This window comes from Mirounga angustirostris, unplaced genomic scaffold (genome assembly GCF_029215605.1).
Source record: "Mirounga angustirostris isolate CCGP_5_RB_7025 unplaced genomic scaffold, mMirAng1.0.hap1 SCAF_2, whole genome shotgun sequence".
Lineage (NCBI taxonomy): Eukaryota > Metazoa > Chordata > Mammalia > Carnivora > Phocidae > Mirounga > Mirounga angustirostris.
Genome location: NW_026991710.1, coordinates 80,860,799 through 80,878,218, shown reverse-complemented (window position 1 = coordinate 80,878,218; position 17,420 = coordinate 80,860,799). Strand labels below are relative to the sequence as shown.

Here is a 17,420-nt window from a genome sequence, read left to right as displayed (position 1 = left end):
GGAGGGATTGATGATACGTGTCTCCAGGTTCTGAATCGAAAGTCTACCTTTTAAGGTGGACTGCTGCCAGGTAGCTGTGATTAGCTAGGCTCAAATCGTACTAGCTCTAGTCTCAGGGGCACTTCTCCTAGTCCTATTAATGGCTTTTTTTGGATTCCATCCATCATCTTATTTATTCTACACAACAATTCTAAGATTTAGACATTATTTTTATCCACATTTTAGAGATGAATAAACTGATGCTGAGCTAGAAAAACTGATCAAAGGTAATATAGCTGGTAAATGGGGGCACAGGACGTTACACTCTGGAGAGGTTTTTTGACATCAAGTCAAGTCCTTTTTTCTCAATGATGCCAGTTCTTTCAACCCGTTTCAAAGGGCACTGGAATCCTGTGGTGCCTCAAGAGCCCCTGAGCCAAAAGAGGAGGGAGGGGAAGAAAGCCCCCTTACTCTGGCTTCAGCCAAGGCACATCTAATACACATAAATATATATATTATGATTATATTTATATAGTATAAGTATCTAATTATATATTATATATATATATATATAACTACATATATATGTGTGATGTTCTATATATAGATAGATATATAGCACCCATTTAGAATTTTGTTAGAAAAAATTCCCAAACACTGTAGCATACCATGATGAGTCCTAATGCCCTTATGATCTACACTAGAAACTTCTTGAAGTCAGAGACCGCATTTTATCCTTTCTTTGGTCTCACAACAGTGTGGAACCTCCCTTGACCTGTGAGCCAGCCTTCGGAAGAAGGAGCCCATGGAAATCCTTGCCCTGGTAATGCTCTGGGCTCCAGAACAGCTCTCCCATGACCCCGGGCAACCTTGCTGTCTGCTTCTCACTAAAGCCAATTAAATTACTCCCGGTACCTGCAGCCTTCTCGCTCTTACCATGACTCATTGAGTTCTCTCCCAAGAGGGAAGTGATGACTTCTCCAAATATCCTGAGGCAATTTTGAATGAGAAACTGTACAAGACAAATCTGTAACACAAAAAGACAAGAATGGGGTGCTCTTTTCCATAGGGCATAGTTATAAATCACATTTTGTATACAGACCTTGGCTGTAAGAAAAAATGTGAAGGACTTCTCAGAAAAATTCAGAGTTGATAAAAATATGTAGAAACCAGGGGCGCCTGGGTGGCTTAGTCGGCTAAGCGTCTGCGTTCGACTCAGGTCATAATCCCAGGGTGCTGGGATCAGCCCTACATCGCGCTCCCTGCTCAGCGGGAAGCCTGCTTCTCCCTCTCCCACTCACACGGCTTGTGTTCCCTCTCTCGCTGTGTCTCTCTCAGTCACGTAAATAAATACAAGTTTAAAAAAAAAAAAAAAACACAGAGAAACCAGAGTTCTCTCAGAAATAACTTAGGAAGAGTGATACTTTCCCGTGTACTTTGGGTACACATTTTAAAATACTGCTCATCCGTGGGCTAAAGTTATACTGAGTGTCCTCGTTTAAGAGCTAACATTTTAGGATCAGTGGTTACGTCTTTAAGCCTAGGGTAAATTTCGGGGCCCCTCAGTTGGCCGTCTGACTCTTGATTTCGGCGCAGATCACGACCTCATGGTGGTGAGATCCAGCCCCACATGGAGCCAACTTTGGGCTCCGTGCTCAGCGGGGAATCGGCTTGGGCTTCTCCCTCTCCCTCTCCCTCTTCTTCTGCCCCTGCAATGCTCACGCTCTATCTTTCCCTCTCTCAAATAAATACATATCAAAAAATAAATAAAACAAAGATAATTTTCAAAGTAACCTACCTTATTAAAGTTTACTTATTTTTTGCTTTTAAATTTTGTGTCCAGTTTTATTGAGCTGTAACTGATGTATACCATCTTATGAAACTTTAAAAGTATGAACAAAAACTTAAGAAAACCATTTCTAAATGAAGAAGTATCTTAAAGTTGGGAAGCAGGGATTTTGGTGGGGTTGTGAGGGAAAACCCACACAGCTGGAGAGAAAACGTATCTGTCTGTCTATCTTCAGTCCCTTCCCACGCATTGCTTTGCCTCATACTGGCTCTCTCTGGGTGAGCTTGGGGAAGACCTGTCATCTTATTAGGATATTCTGGAATCTCTTGCTACTTTCCATACGACGTAGCAGAGGTGAAATAGTAGCCGAGTACTTTTCTAGATGAGCCACAATTGGCAGAGGACGGCCAATGTGTTTGGAGCCATGGGGGCTCATATTGCCCAAGCCACCCAGGATGTGCCAGTGATGACCAGAGGAGCTGGCTGTTGTCGCCATTGTGTAGTGAGGAAACCATGGCTTTGCCCAAGGTTACGAGTCCCTCAGGGATTAGGCTGAGAGTTGAACCTTGACTAGTGAAGCTCCAACGCCCAGGTTCTTTTCTATCGTATCACACGACTCCTCTCTCTCTCGTTTAGTCAGTCTAGTGTTTAGTCTCCTGGAGGGGGAAGAAGTGACTCGACTGCTCCGAGTTTCCCATTTAACGACACCCCTTCCCTGACTCCGCCAGAGTAGGATAAAGAACTCTGCCACTCCATAGGGCCCTAATGAAAATGTGCACTTCACAAAGTTCCATCCGTCAGAGTTACTACTGCACATGTCCGGTTCAAAGTAGGGATTCTACCCCCTGGGGAACAAAAATGAGAGCTCTCATCACCTTTTTTATCAAGTTGTCTTCCAATTCCAAGCTGCCGGAATCAGGTGGGTAAAGAACGCTTGGGGCTGTACAAACGGTTACATTATAAGCTGTCATCTGATTGGATGAGGAATGTTGCTCAATGTTGTATAGCACTCCAAAAAGGTATCGCGAGAGAACAACATTTGCTCTTGGCAGCTGGGCTAAAAGCCTATGGTCAGAAAAACACACTTTTAAATTAGGCAAGTGATTCCACTTAGGAGGTTGGAAAAACAGACAGGGAAAAGGATACATCCTTGTATATCTAGCACACAACCCGCTCTAGCAGAGTTCGAGGCATGAATGTAGACAAAATTCTTGCACTGAATTCAGTTCCTGAGCCAGAAAAACACTTCTCTGGTTAGTTAAACGTTTGTCAGACTTTTAAGGTCATAGCCCTGGCAGTTGATGCTCTTGCATGTGTCTTGAACCAGGGAATTTCGTCTACAAGTTGCATGGATCCAGAGGTGTCAAACGGCCAAGGAGTCCACAATAAGATCAGGAGAAGAACAATAATAGCCCTAAAGCGTGCCTCTATTCTTAAGCTGGGCCACATGGGTGTGAAGAATTGAAATTCTTTGGCGTTGGTCATGATTATAGTGGGCAAAGCTGCAAAACGTAAGCCAATGTTTTCCTAATGGTATGTTGGCTTTATTTTGGAGATGTGACCAGAGTAGAGTAATTATTGCATCATTACCTCTGGGCTGCAGTTATATTCTCCTCTTTGTTGCCTTGATCAATAACACCGAGCCATTTGTCATAGAGGTCAGATAAAAATATACTTCCTTGGATATTTCTACGAAAATCCTTAGGGATATAAAAGAAAAAAAAAAAAAAATATATATATATATACTATAGAAAATATGTATTGGAAATATTCCAGAGAAAATATGTAGTTAAAAAATTCAGTTCAGCCCCCACTTCCTTCACAGATACCCAAACTGGGACCCACACACAGCTCGGCTCTGACTTTCAATTGACTTGCACACGCAGGAGCAGGTGCTTGGATTTTCTCCCGCTAAAAGTTAGAGGCATAAAAGCAGAGCGTAGGCTGTGGTGGAAACGAAGATAAAGCTCCCTTCTATCATCTGGAACTTAGTTTTTGTGTGTGGTTTTTTTTTTGCAAAGAACCACAAACTGACAGGGTCTGGCTATAGACCATCCTAAATTCGATTAGCTTCCTGGACAGAAATACACATACCCATGTTGCTTGTTTTAGACACAGTGCTAGCTCTTCATTCTAGCAAGAAAAGGCCTGAAGCAATCAAAACACAAACAGGTGGGCTCTTGCACACATATTAGGAAAGAACTAGGTCTTCTCACTCGGGGTAGGTGTGCTCCCTGGAAGAAAGCTACTCTCACAATGGCTTCATTCTTCCTTTTCTTAACTGTCTAAAAGTCGAGAGTCTAATGGCAGACTCACTGTGGTCCTGAGGATAGATCCATTTCTAGTTTAGGCCAATTGTCCAGTTAGTTTGCCATGATATTATCAAGGCCAAGGTTGCAGAGTCTGATTCTCCACCAAGATCCGTCAACTTCAGGAAGAGAAAACTTTAGAAATGTCTAAGCACTCTCCCCCAAGTGCTCACCCTCTTCCTAGTCGGTGCTTATAACACGGAATCAGGAAAGAACCTCCTAACTCTTGCTAGAAAATCGATTCCATGTGTGCACCTTACAGAGGGCAACACTCATCTTGCTACCTAGTGTATCATCATTCTTCTCCTGTCTCCTGATGCCTATATGTATATTACTACTGGATATCACTATGGCCCCAGTGTAGGAGTGGTTACTTACCTAAGTCATTTCTGGACCTTGCTATTGATCACATCTTCGAACATTAATGGGGTACAAGGGAAGACCAAATGTGACTGAGATTCTATGACTGTAGTCATTACTACGTTAACATAGGGTTTTTCAGAGCTGTTCATAAGTGCCAAGGTTCATGGATTAAATTCTTTCCCTGTTCTATTTCTTTTGGAAAGTTTGCCTTCATTAGGAGGGTGGTGAGGATGTTTTCATGGGTAAACTGTGTGTATGTATCGGTGCGTATTTTGAAATTTATTATCATGACTAGAAGTCATTTCAGTATTAGTATTTTGCATGGACTCTTCAGGAGTGAAGGTGGGGAGGGCGGTGCGTAGTGAAAACAGAAAGTATTTCTAACACATGGGGCTTTTAACTCCTAAAGTAGCTTCCTTAAATTTTGATTTTGTCAAGCATTTTACAGCTTGTCAGGTTCTTAATCTATTATGCCTTTTATGGTTCTTGAGCAGTCATGATGAAGGACACCAATCATCGCTTCAGTTACTCACGTGTGGATAATGCTAGAACCTTCCGTACCTTTAAGACGGATGCAACCACATGAACAGATTCGCTGTACGGGTTCACTTTGACCCCAGAATTTAGTTTCTCCTTTAGGACATGGCAGGATTTTATATTGGCTGAGTTTCTGAAGACGCCGTCTGTGAGTGGCTCTTTTTGATTAATAAAGGAAAGCATACCCTGTAGGAAGAAAAGAAAAGTATTTGGGATCTCATATCCACAAACGCAGAGCACAAGCTTGCCCGTTTTGAAAGAGGAGGGGAATGTAATGGTACACTGTTTTAGAGTGGGAAGGACTAAAGTCAATTTAGATTGTTGTTTTTCCAGTGTCTCTCTATATACTTTCTACCCATATATCCATTTTACAGTCATACATTGAAACATTTTAAACACTTCTTTTAATCAGATTTTCCTTTCCATTGAGTTTCCACTTTTAAATCAAACTTCTCTGCTTCAAGGCCTTTGCGGAATCACCGTCTGTTTCCTACTTTACCATTCTTTTCTCATTATTCCCTTACGTAGATGCTCTTCCGCAAGTATGGAAGTCTATTTAGGACATACTCTTTTCCCTTTTTTTATTTCTCTTTAAGTGACTGTATACTCCATTCGTACTTGTTCTATTTCGTTCCCTCTTTTAAAGTCAGGCTAAAAAATTCTCTTGTCCTTCTCTGATTACCCTGCCTTCTCATGAGTCTTTCATTGTCTTTTGCTCTATCTTCGTGTCCTCTCCCTGCTGTGTAGAATCTTAATAAGGGCTGGACTCAGGGAATCCAACGGATCTGAAATCTATTATGCTACTTATCTATTGTGTGAGCTGGGGCACATACATCCTGTACTGAGGCTTTTCTGATTCGGTTAGGCAGTGCGGAGGATGATAATCCTAGCTAGCCCCTAAATTTGCTGTGATGCAAGGAACTGGGGTAGTAGCTAGCAGGTAACAAAGTAGCTAATATGATACATTTCTTCATAGCTAGCAAAACGTTCCCTACATACCTACAGTGCTTGCAGAGACACCAAATACTCAGTGAATGTCCACACTGACAATTCATTACAGCAGTTTGAGATAACACAGGCCAAACTCTGTGGCTTTCATTGGACATATTCTGTTAGCATAAACAGATTCCTATTTGCCAGAGGATGAGTCTATGCTCGTGTCAGATGTTTGCAGTTGTTAGACTGAGTAGACTCCGCTGAAGGAGACTTGAGACTCATGTGAGTGCAGGAAGGCAATGAAGGGAGAGTGTGAAGATGAGGTGGACTCTCAGAGACTCACATACACAGAGTCCATTTTGACTGATCTGAACAAGCCTCCGCATGTCTTTGTGGAAACAAGACCCACGTGGAATGGAGAAGAATGTCTTTTCCTGTTGTATTTGCCTCATGACTCTGCAGGACCTAAGTCAGATTCTGTTCCTTGAAATAACAGTAATAGAGCTTCTGAGCCAAAGCCAGGGGCTGTTTCATGACTTCTCCATTTGGGGATAGATTTGGATGAGGACACGTGGCCTCTCAGAGTTTCCCCACCTCAGAAGAGCTATAGAAGACCAAAATGAGATGACCTACCAGAATTGGGAAGGCCAGGTTGTCTTTATAACACACAACCATGAGGGAAACTCCAAAGAGCTGTCCTGGCTTTGCAGAATGTGGGGTTGTGCACTGGTTCTGCTGGCAAGTGCTGGAGCCCCACCAAAAGGCCCTGTCTCTGAAAGAACGGCTTGTCACAGTTTTCTTGCCGGAGTCTAAGGAAGAAGAGAGAGTACTAGTAGTAGTAGTTTTTTAATACGCTGAAACTTCTTCCTTTTTTTTTTTTTTTTTTTACAGATTTTATTTATATTTTGACAGAGGGAGAGAGACAGCGAGAGAGGGAACAGAAGCAGGGGGACGGGGAGAGGGAGAAGCAGGCTTCCCTCAGAGCAGGGAGCCCGATGCGGGGCTCGATCCCAGGACCCCGGGATCATGACCTGAGCTGAAGGCAGTTGCTTAACGACTGAGCCACCCAGGTGCCCCAGACTCATCTTAATTCCTGATGACTTGTATTTTCCTAAAGATTTCCTCAAAGCAATGTGGTAAGCATCATAAAACCAAGAAATGTCAGAAATATGGAGGGATTGATGATACGTGTCTCCAGGTTCTGAATCGAAAGTCTACCTTCCAAGGTGGACTGCTGACAGCTGTTATTAGCTAGGCTCAAAACATACTAGCTCTAGTCTCAGGGGCACTTCTCCTAGTCTTATTAATGGCTTTTTTGGGATTACATCCATCATCTTATTTATTCTACACAACAATTCTAAGATTTAGACATTATTTTTATCCATATTTAGAGATGAATTAACTGATGCTGAGCTGGTATAACTGGCCAAAGATAATATAGCTGGTAAATGCGGGCACAGGAATTTACACTCTGGAGAGGTAGTTTGACATCAAGTCAAGTCCTTTTTTCTCAATGATGACAGTTCTTTTCAACCCATTTCAAAGGGCACTGGAATCCTGTGGTGCCTCAAGAGCCCCTGAGCCAAAAGAGGACGGAGGGGAAGAAAGGCCCCTTCTCTGGCTTCAACCAGAGTACTTCTAATATACATAAATATATATATTATGATAATATATTTATATACTATAAGTATATAATTATATATTATATATAACTACATACACATGTATGATGTGTTTTACATATATATATACATATATATACAAATATATACATACATATACATACATCCTGTACTGAGCCTTTTCTGATTCATTATTACATATATACATATATATATAAATATATATGTATGTATATGTATAGCACCCTTTTAGAATTTTGTTAGAAAAAAATCCCAAACACTGTAGCATACCATGATGAGTCCTAATGCCTTTATGATCTACACTAGAAACTTGTTGAAGTCAGAGACCTCATCTTATCCTTTCTTTGGTCTCACAACAGTGTGGAACCTCCCTTGACCTGTTGAGCCAGCCTTTGGAAGAAGGAGCACATGGAAATCATTGCCCTGGCGATGCGCTGGGCTCCAGAACAGCACTGTCTATGCATCTCCCATGACCCTTGGCAGCCTTGCTGTCTGCTTCTCACTAAAGCCAATTAAATTACTCCCGGTACCTGCAGCCTTCTCGCTGTTACCACGACTCATTGAGTTCTCTCCCAAGAGGGAAGTGATGTCTTCTCCAAATATCCTGAGGCAATTTTCAAGGAGAAATTGTACAAGAGAAATCTGTAACACAAAAAGACAAAAATGAGGTGTTCTTTTCCATAGGCCATAGTTTTAAACACATTTTGTATATAGACCTTGGATCTAAGGAAAAACGGGAAGGACTTGTCAGAAAAATTCAGAGTTGATAAAAATACGTAGAAACCAGGGGCACCTGGGTGGCTCAGTCAGTTACGCATCTCCCTTCGGCTCAGGTCAAGATCCCAGGGTGCTGGGATCAACCCTATATCTGGCTCCCTGCTCAGCGGGAAGCCTGCTTCTTCCTCTCCCACTCTCCCTCCTTGTGTTCCCTCTCTGTCAAGTAAATAAATCAAATCTTAAAAAAAAAAAACCAAAAACATAGAGACCAGAGTTCTCTAGGAAATAACTTAGAATGACTGATGCTTTCCCGTGTACTTTGGGTACACATTTTGAAATACTGCTCATCCGTGGGCTAAAGTTATAATGCGTGGCCTAGTTTCATAGCTAACATTTTGGGATCAGTGGTTACATCTTTAAGCCTAGGATAAATTTCGGGGCCCCTCAGTTGAGCGTCGGACTCTTGATTTCGGCGCAGATCACAATCTCATGGTGGTGAGATCCAGCCCCACATGGAGCCAACTTTCGGCTCTGGGCTCAGCAGGGAATCGGCTTGGTCTTCTCCCTCTCCCTCTTCTTCTGCCCCTGCCCCACTCACGCTCTCTTTCCCTCTCTCAAAGAAATACATATCCAAAAATAAATAAAACTAGGATAATATTCAAAGTAGCCTACCTTATTAAAGTTTACCTGTTTTTTGTTTTTAAATTTTGTTTCCAGTTTTATTGAGCTGTAACTGATGTATAACATCTTATGAAACTTTATAAAGTATGAACAAAAACTTAAGAAAACCATTTCTTAAATGAAGAAGTATCTTAAAGTTGAGAAGCAGAGATTTTGGTGGGGTTGTGAGGGAAAACCCACACAGCTGGAGAGAAAATGTATCTGTCTGTCTAACTTCAGTCCCTTCTCACACATTGGTTTGCCTCATGCTGGCTCTCTCTGTGTGAGCTTGGGGAAGACCTGTCATCTTCTTAGGATGGTGTGGAATCTTTTGCTAGTTTCCATAAGATGTAGCAGAGGTGAAATAGTAGCCAAGTACTTTTCTAGAGAGCCACTATTGGCAGAGGAAGGCCAATGTGTTTGGAGCCATGGGGGCTCATATTGCCCAAGCCACCCAGGATATGCCTGTCATGACCAGAGGAGCTGGCTGTTGTCGCCATTGTGTAGTGAGGAAACCATGGCTTTGCCCAAGGTTACGAGTCCCTCAGGGATTAGGCTGAGAGTTGAACCTTGACTAGTGAAGCTCCAAAGCCCACGTTCCTTTCTATCGTATCACACGACTCTTCTCTCTCTCGTTTAGTCAGTCTAGTGTTTAGTCTCCTGGAGGGGGAAGAAGTGACTCGACTGCTCCGAGTTTCCCGTTTAACGACACCCCTTCCCAGACCCCACCAGAGTAGGATAAAGAACTCTGCCACTCCACAGGGGCGTAATGAAAATGTGCACTTCACAAAGTTCCATCCGTCAGAGTTACTACTGCACATGTCCGGTTCAAAGTAGGGATTCTACCCCCTGGGGGACAAAAATGAGAGCTCTCATTACCTGTTTTATCAAGTTGTCTTCCAATTCTAAGGTGCCAGAATCAGGTGCGTAAAGAACGCTTAGGGTTATAAACACTGATAAATTATAAGCTGTCATCTGAGTGGATGAGGGAGGTTGCTCAATGTTGTATAACACTCCAAAAAGGTATCGCAAGAGAACAACATTTCCTCTTGGCAGCTGGGGTAAAAGCCTAAGGTTAGAAAAATACTCATTTAAATTAGGCAAGTGATTCCACTTAGGAGGTTGGAAAAACAGAGACAGGGAACAGGATACATCCTTGTATATCTAGCACACAACCCGGTGTAGCAGAGTTCCAGGCATGAATGTATGCAAAATTGTTGCACTGAATTCAGTTCATGAGCCAGATAAAAACTTCTCTGGTTAGTTAAATGTTTGACAGACCTTTAAGGTCATAGCCCTGGCAACTGATGTTCTTGCATCTGTCTTGGACCAGGGGATTTCCTCTAACAGTTTCATGTACCCATAAGATGTAAAACGGCCAAGGATTCCAAATTAATAAGATCAGAAGAAGAATGATAAAAGCCCTAAAGTGTGCCTCTATTATGAACCTGGCCCCCATGGGTGTGAAGAATTGAAACTCTTTGGCATTGGTCATGATTATAGTGGGCAAAGCTGCAAAACGTAAGTCAATGTTTTCCTGATAGTATGTTGGCTGTATTTTGGAGATGTGACCAGAGTAGAGTAATTATTGCATCATTACCTCTGGGCTGCAGTTATCTTCTCCTCTTCGTTGCCTTGATCAATAACACCGAGCCATTTGTCATAGAGATCAGATAAAAATATACTTCCATGGATATTTCTAAGAAAATCCTTAGGGAGATAAAAAAAACTATGTATATATATTATAGAAAATATGTATTGGAAATATTCCAGAGAAAATATGTAGTTAAAAAATTCAGTTCAGCCCCCACTTCCTTCACAGATATCCAAATTGTGACCCACACGGTGCTCGGCTCTGACTCTCCATTGACTTGCACATGCAGCAGCAGATGCTTGGATTTTCTCCCACTAAAACTTAGAGGCATAAAAGCAGAGCTTAGCCTGTGGTGGAAATGAAGATAAAGCTCCCTTCTATCATCTGGAACTTATTTTTTGTGTGTGCTTTTTTTGCAAAGTACCACAAACTGACAGGGTCTGGCTATAGACCATCCTAAATCCTATTAGCTTCTTGGCCAGAAATACACATACCCATGTTGCTTGGTTTAGACACAGTGCTAGCTCTTAATTCTAGCAAGAAAAGCCCTGAAACAATCAAAACACAAACAGGTGGGCTCTTGCACACACATTAGGCAAGAGGTAGGTCTTCTCATTCGGGGTATGTGTGTTCCCTGGAAGAAAGCTACTCTCACAATTGCTTCATTCTTCCTTTTCTTAACTGTCTAAAAGTCGAGAGTCTAATGGCAGACTCACTGTGGTCCTGAGGATAGATTCATTTCTAGTTTAGGACAATTGTCCAGTTAGTTTGCCATGATATTATCAAGGCCAAGGTTGCAGAGTCTGATTCTCCACCAAGATCTGTCAACTTCAGGAAGAGAAAACTTTAGAAATGTCTAAGCACTATACCCACAAGTGCTCACGCTCCTCCTAGTCAGTGCTTATAACACAGAAACAGGAAAGAACCTACCAACTCTTGCTAGAAAATAGATTCCATGTGTGCACCTTACAGAGCGCAACACTCATCTTGCTACCTAGTGTATTCTCATTCCTCTCCTGTCTCCTGATGCCTATATGTATATTACTACTGGATATCACTATGGCCCCAGTGTAGGAGTGGTTACCGAAGTCATTTCTGGACTTTGCTATTTATCACATCTTCGAACATTAATGGGGGACAAGGGAAGACCAAATGTGATTGAGATTCTAAGACTGTAGTCAGTACTACATTAACATAGGGTTGTTCAAAGCTGTTCATAAGTGCAAAGGTGCATGGATTAAATTCTTTCCCTGTTCTATTTCTTTTGGAAAGTTTGCCTTCATTAGGAGGGTGGTCAGGATGTCTGCTTTGGTAAACAGTGTGTTTGTGTCAGTGCGTATTTTGAAATTTATTATCATGACTGTAGTCATTTCAGTATTAGCATTTTGCATGGAGTCTTCAGGAGTGAAGGTGCGGATGGCTGTGTGTGGTGAAAACAGAAAGTATTTGTAACACATGGGGCTTTTAACTCCTAAAGTTGCTTCCTTAAATTTTGATTTTGTCAAGCGTTTTTCAGCTTGTCACGTTATTAATCTACTATGCCCGTTATGGTTCTTGAGCAGTCATGATGAAGGACACCAATCATCGCTTCAGTTACTCACGTGTGGATAATGCTAGAACCTTCCCTACCTTTAAGACGGATGCGAACACATGAATAGATTCCCTGTACGGGTTCACTTTGACCCCAGAATTTTGTTTCTCCGTTAGGACTCTGCGGGATTTTATATTGGCTGAGTTTCTGAAGACGCCTTCTGTGAGTGGCCCTTTCTGATTAATAAAGGAAAGCATACCCTGTAGGAAGAAAAGAAAAGTATATGGCATCTCATATCCACAAACGCAGAGCACAATCTTGCCTCCGTTTTGAAAGAAAAGGGGAATGTAATGGTACAATGTTTTAGAGCGGGAAGGACTAAAGTCAATTTAGATTGCTGTTTTTTCAGTGTCTCTCTATATATACTTTCTACCCATATATCCATTTTACAGTCATACACTGAAACATTTTAAACACTTCTTTTAATCAGATTTTCCACTAAGTTTACACTTTTAAATCAAACTTCTCTGCCTCAAGGCCTTTGCGGAATAACCGTCTGTTTCCTACTTTCCCATTCTTTTCACATTTGTCCCTTACATACATGCTCTTCCGCAAGTATGGAAGTCTAGTTAGGAAATACTCATTTCCCATTTGTTTATTTCTCTTTAAGTGACTGTATACTCCATTCCTACTTGTTCTATTTCCTTCCCTCTTTTAAAGTCAGGCTCAGGAACTCTCTTCTCCTTCTCTGATTACCCTCCCTTCTCATGAGTCTTTCATTGTCTTTTGCTGTATCTTCATGTCCTCTCCCTGCTGTGTAGAAATTTAATAAGGGCTGGACTCAGGGAATCCAACGGATCTGAAGTCTATTATGCTACTTAACTATTGTGTGCGTTGGGGCACATACATCCTGTACTGAGGCTTTTCTGATTCGTTTAGGCAGTGCGGAGGATGATAATCCTAGCTAGCCCCTAAATTTGCTGTGATGCAAGGAACTGGGGTAAGTAGCTAGCAGGTAACATGCTAGCTAAGATGATGCATTTCTTCATAGCTAGCAGAACGTTCCCTACATCCCGTACAGTGCATGCAGAGACACCGAATACTCAGTGAAGGTCCACACTGACAATTCACTACAGCAGTTTGAGATAACACAGGCCAAACTCTGTGGCTTTCGTTTGACATATTCTCCTAGGATTAACACATTCCTATTTGCCAGAGGATGAGTCTATGCTCGTGTCAGATGTCTGCAGTTGTTAGACTGAGTAGACTCCGCTGAAGGAGACTTGAGACTCATGTGAGTTCAGCAAGGCAATGAAGGGAGAGTGTGAAGATGAGGTGGAGTCTCCGAGACTCACATACACAGAGTCCATTTTGACTGATCTGAACAAGCCTCCGCATGTCTTTGTGGAAACAAGACCCAAGTGGAATGGAGAAGAATGTCTTTTCCTGTTGCATTTGCCTCATGACTCTGCAGGACCTAAATCAGATTCTATTCTTTGAAATAACAGTTATAGAGCTTCTCAGCCAAAGCCAGGGGCTGTCTAATGACTTCTTCATTTTTGGGATAGATTTGGATGAGGACGCTTGGCCTCTCAGAGTTTCCCCTTCTCAGGAGGGCTCTAGAAGACCAAAAGGAGTTGACCTACCAGAATTGGGAAGGACAAGTTGTCTTTATCACACACATCCATGAGGGAAACTCCAAAGAGCTGTCCTGGCTTTGCGGAAGGTGGGGCTGTGCACTGGTTGTGCTGGGAAGTGCTGGAACCCCGACAAAACACCCTGTCTCTGAAAGAACGGGTTTTCACAGTCTTCAGGCTGGAGTCTAAGGAAGAAGTGAGAGTACTCGTAGTAGTAGTTGTTGTTTAATATGTTGAACCTTCTTTTTCCTTTTTTTTTTTTTTTACAGATTTTATTTATTTTTTGACAGAGAGAGAGAGACAGCAAGAGAGGGAACACAAGTAAGGGGAGGGGGAGAGGGAGAAGCAGGCTTCCCTTGGAGCAGGGAGCCTGATGCGGGGCTCGGTACCAGGACCCCAGGATCATGACCTGAGCTGAAGGCAGATGTTTAACGACTGAGCCACCCAGGTGCCCCAGACTCATCTTAATTCCTGATGACTTGTATTTTCCTAAAACTTTCCTCAAAGCATGTGGTACGTGTCATGAAAAGAAGAAATGTCAAAAATATGGAGGGATTGATGATACGTGTCTCCAGGTTCTGAATCGAAAGTCTACCTTCTAAGGTGGACTGCTGCCAGTTAGGTCTGATTAGCTAGGCTCAAATCATACTACATCTAGACTCAGGGGCACTTCTCCTAGTGCTATTAATGGCTTTTTTTGGATTACATCCATCATCTTATTTATTCTACACAACAATTCTAAAATTTAGACATTATTTTTATCCACATTTTAGAGATGAATAAACTGATGCTGAGCTGGTATAACTGGCCAAAGATAATATAGCTGGTAAGTGGGGGTACAGGAATTTACACTCTGGAGAGGTTGTTTGACATCAAGTCAAGTCCTTTTTTCTCAAAGATGCCAATTCTTTTCAACCCGCTTCAAAGGGCACTGGAATCCTGTGGTGCCTCAAGAGACCCTGAGCCAAAAGAGGAGGGAGGGGAAGAAAAGCCCCTTTCTCTGGCTTCAACCAGCGCACATGTAATATACATAAATATATACATTATGTTTATATATTTATATAGTATCAGTATATAATTATGTAATATATATAACTACATAGATATATATATAGCACCCATTTAAATTTTGTGAGAAAAAGTTCCCAAACACTGTGGCATACCATGATGAGTCCTAATTCCGTTATGATCTACACTAGAAACCTTCTTGAAGTCAGAGACCTCATCTTATCCTTTCTTTGGTCTCACAACAGTGTGGAACCTCCCTTGACCTGTGAGCCAGCCTTCGGGAGAAGGAGCACATGGAAATCCTTGCCCTGGCGATGCTCTGGGCTCCAGAACAGCTCTGTCTAAGCATCTCCCATGACCCCTGGCAGCCTTGCTGTCTGCTTCTCACTAAAGCCAAATAAATTATTCCCGGTACCTGCAGCCTGCTCGCTGTTACCACGACTCATTGAGTTCTCTCCCAAGAGGGAAGTGATGTCTTCTCCAAATATTTTAAGGCAATTTTCAATGAGAAATTGTACAAGAGAAATCTGTAACACAAAAAGACAAAAATGGGGTGCTCTTTTCCATAGGGCATAGTTATAAATCACATTATGTCTATAGACCTTGGATCTAAGAAAGAATGTGAAAGATTTCCCAGAAAAATTCACAATTGACAAAAATACATAGAGACCAGGAGCGCCTGGGTGGCTCAATCGGTCAGGCGTCTGCATTCAGCCCAGCTCATGATCCCAGGGTGCTGCGATCAGCCCTACATCGGGCTCCCTGCTCAGCGGGAAGCCTGATTCTCCCTCTCTCACTCCCCCTGCTTGTGTTCCCTCTCTCGCTGTGTCTGCCTCTGTCAAGAAAATAAATATAATCTTAAAAAAAATAATAAAATAAAAAACAGAGACCAGAATTCTCTAAGAAATAACTTAGGAAGAGTGATACTTTTCCGTGTACTTTGGGTACACATTTTAAAATACTGCTAATCAGTAGGCTAAAGTTTTAATATGTGGCCTAGTTTAATAGGTAACATTTTGGTATCAGTGGTTACATCATTAAGCCTAGGATAATTTTTGGGGCCCCTCTGTTGAGCATCTGACTCTTGATTTTGGCTCAGATCACTATCTCATGATGGTGAGATCCAGCCCCACATGGAGCCAACTTTGGGCTCTGTGCTCAGCGGGGAATCAGCTTGGGCTTCTCCCTCTCCCTCTCCCTCTTCTTCTGCCCCAGCCCCGCTCACGCTCTCTCTTTCCCTCAAATAAATACATATCAAAAAATAAATAAAACTAGGATAATTTTCAAAGTAGCCTACCTTATTAAAGTTTACTTATTTTTTGTTTTTAAATTTTTTTTCCAGTTTTATTGAGCTGTAACTGATGTATACCATCTTATGAAACTTTATAAAGTATGAACAAAAACTTAAGAAAACCATTTCTTAAATGAAGAAGTATCTTAAAGTTGGGAAGTACAGATTTTTGTGGGGTTGTGAGGGAAAACCCACACAACTGGAGAGAAAACGTATCTGTCTGTCTAACTTCAGTCCCTTCACACTCATGGCTTTGCCTCATACAGGCTCTCTCTGGGTGAGCTTGGGGAAGACCTGTCATCTTATTAGGATGTTCTGGAATCTCTTGCTAGTTTCTGTTGACATAGCAGAGGTGAAATAGTAGCCGAGTACTTTTCTAGAAGAGCCACAATTGGCAGAGGAAGGCCAATGTCTTTGGAGCCATGCGGGCTCATATTGCCCAAGCCACCTAGGATGTGCCAGTGATGACCGGAGGAGCTGGCTGTTGTCGCCATTGTGTAGTGAGGAAACCATGGCTTTGCCCAAGGTTACGAGTCCCTCAGGGATTAGGCTGAGAGTTGAACCTTGACTAGTGAAGCTCCAAAGCCCAGGTTCTTTTCTATCGTATCACACGACTCTTTTCTCTCTCGTTTAGTCAGTCTAGGTTTAGTCTCCTGGAGCGGGAAGAAGTGACTCGACCGCTCTGAGTTTTCCGTTTAACAACACCCCTTCCCAGACCCCACCAGAGTAGGATAAAGAACTCTGCCACTCCACAGGGGCCTAATGAAAATGTGCACTTCACAAAGTTCCTTTTGTCAGAGTTACTACTGCACATGTCCGGGTCAAAGTAGGGATTCTACCCCCTGGGGGACAAAAATGAGAGCTCTCATTACCTTTTTTATCAAGTTGTCTTCCAATTCCAAGCTGTCGGAATCAGGTGGGTAAAGAACGCTTGGGGCTATACAAACGGATAAATTATAAGCTGTCATCTGATTGGATGAGGAATGTTGCTCGATGTTGTATAGCACTCCAAAAAGGTATCGCAAGAGAACAACATTTGCTCTTGGCAGCTGGGCTAAAAGCCTAAGGTCAGAAAACACACTTTTAAATTAGGCAAGTGATTCCACTTAGGAGATTGGAAAAACAGAGACAGGGAAAAGGATACAACCTTGTATATCTAGCACACAACCCGCTGTAGCAGAGTTCCAGGCATGAATGTAGACAAAATTGGTGCACTGAATTCAGTTCCTGAGCCAGATAAAAACTTCTCTGGTTAGTTAAATGTTTGACAGACTTTTAAGGTCATAGCCCTGGCAGTTGATGCTCTTTCATGTGTCTTCAACCAGGGAATTTCGTCTACAAGTTTCATGGATCCAGAAGGTGTCAAATGGCCAAGGAGTCCACATTAATAAGATCAGAGGAAGAACAATAATAGCCCTAAGGCGTA

The 17,420-nt window shown here is 42.2% G+C and overlaps 1 protein-coding gene across 1 annotated transcript in view; it reads right to left on the bottom strand.

The window, feature by feature from the left end:
* The window catches only part of LOC135363533 (uncharacterized), a 217,677-nt gene that overhangs the window by 173,218 nt on the left and 27,039 nt on the right, over positions 1 to 17,420 (bottom strand). The window contains exons 12-23 of the mRNA XM_064584015.1: positions 16,867 to 17,056; positions 15,119 to 15,230; positions 13,705 to 13,880; positions 12,157 to 12,318; positions 10,534 to 10,643; positions 9,813 to 10,002; positions 8,087 to 8,198; positions 6,547 to 6,722; positions 5,002 to 5,163; positions 3,359 to 3,468; positions 2,644 to 2,833; positions 916 to 1,006 (exon numbers count right to left, since the gene is read on the bottom strand). Of these exons, the coding sequence (XP_064440085.1) occupies positions 916 to 1,006; positions 2,644 to 2,833; positions 3,359 to 3,468; positions 5,002 to 5,163; positions 6,547 to 6,722; positions 8,087 to 8,198; positions 9,813 to 10,002; positions 10,534 to 10,643; positions 12,157 to 12,318; positions 13,705 to 13,880; positions 15,119 to 15,230; positions 16,867 to 17,056 (1,781 nt within the window). The remainder of the gene's footprint in view (positions 1 to 915; positions 1,007 to 2,643; positions 2,834 to 3,358; positions 3,469 to 5,001; positions 5,164 to 6,546; positions 6,723 to 8,086; positions 8,199 to 9,812; positions 10,003 to 10,533; positions 10,644 to 12,156; positions 12,319 to 13,704; positions 13,881 to 15,118; positions 15,231 to 16,866; positions 17,057 to 17,420) is intronic.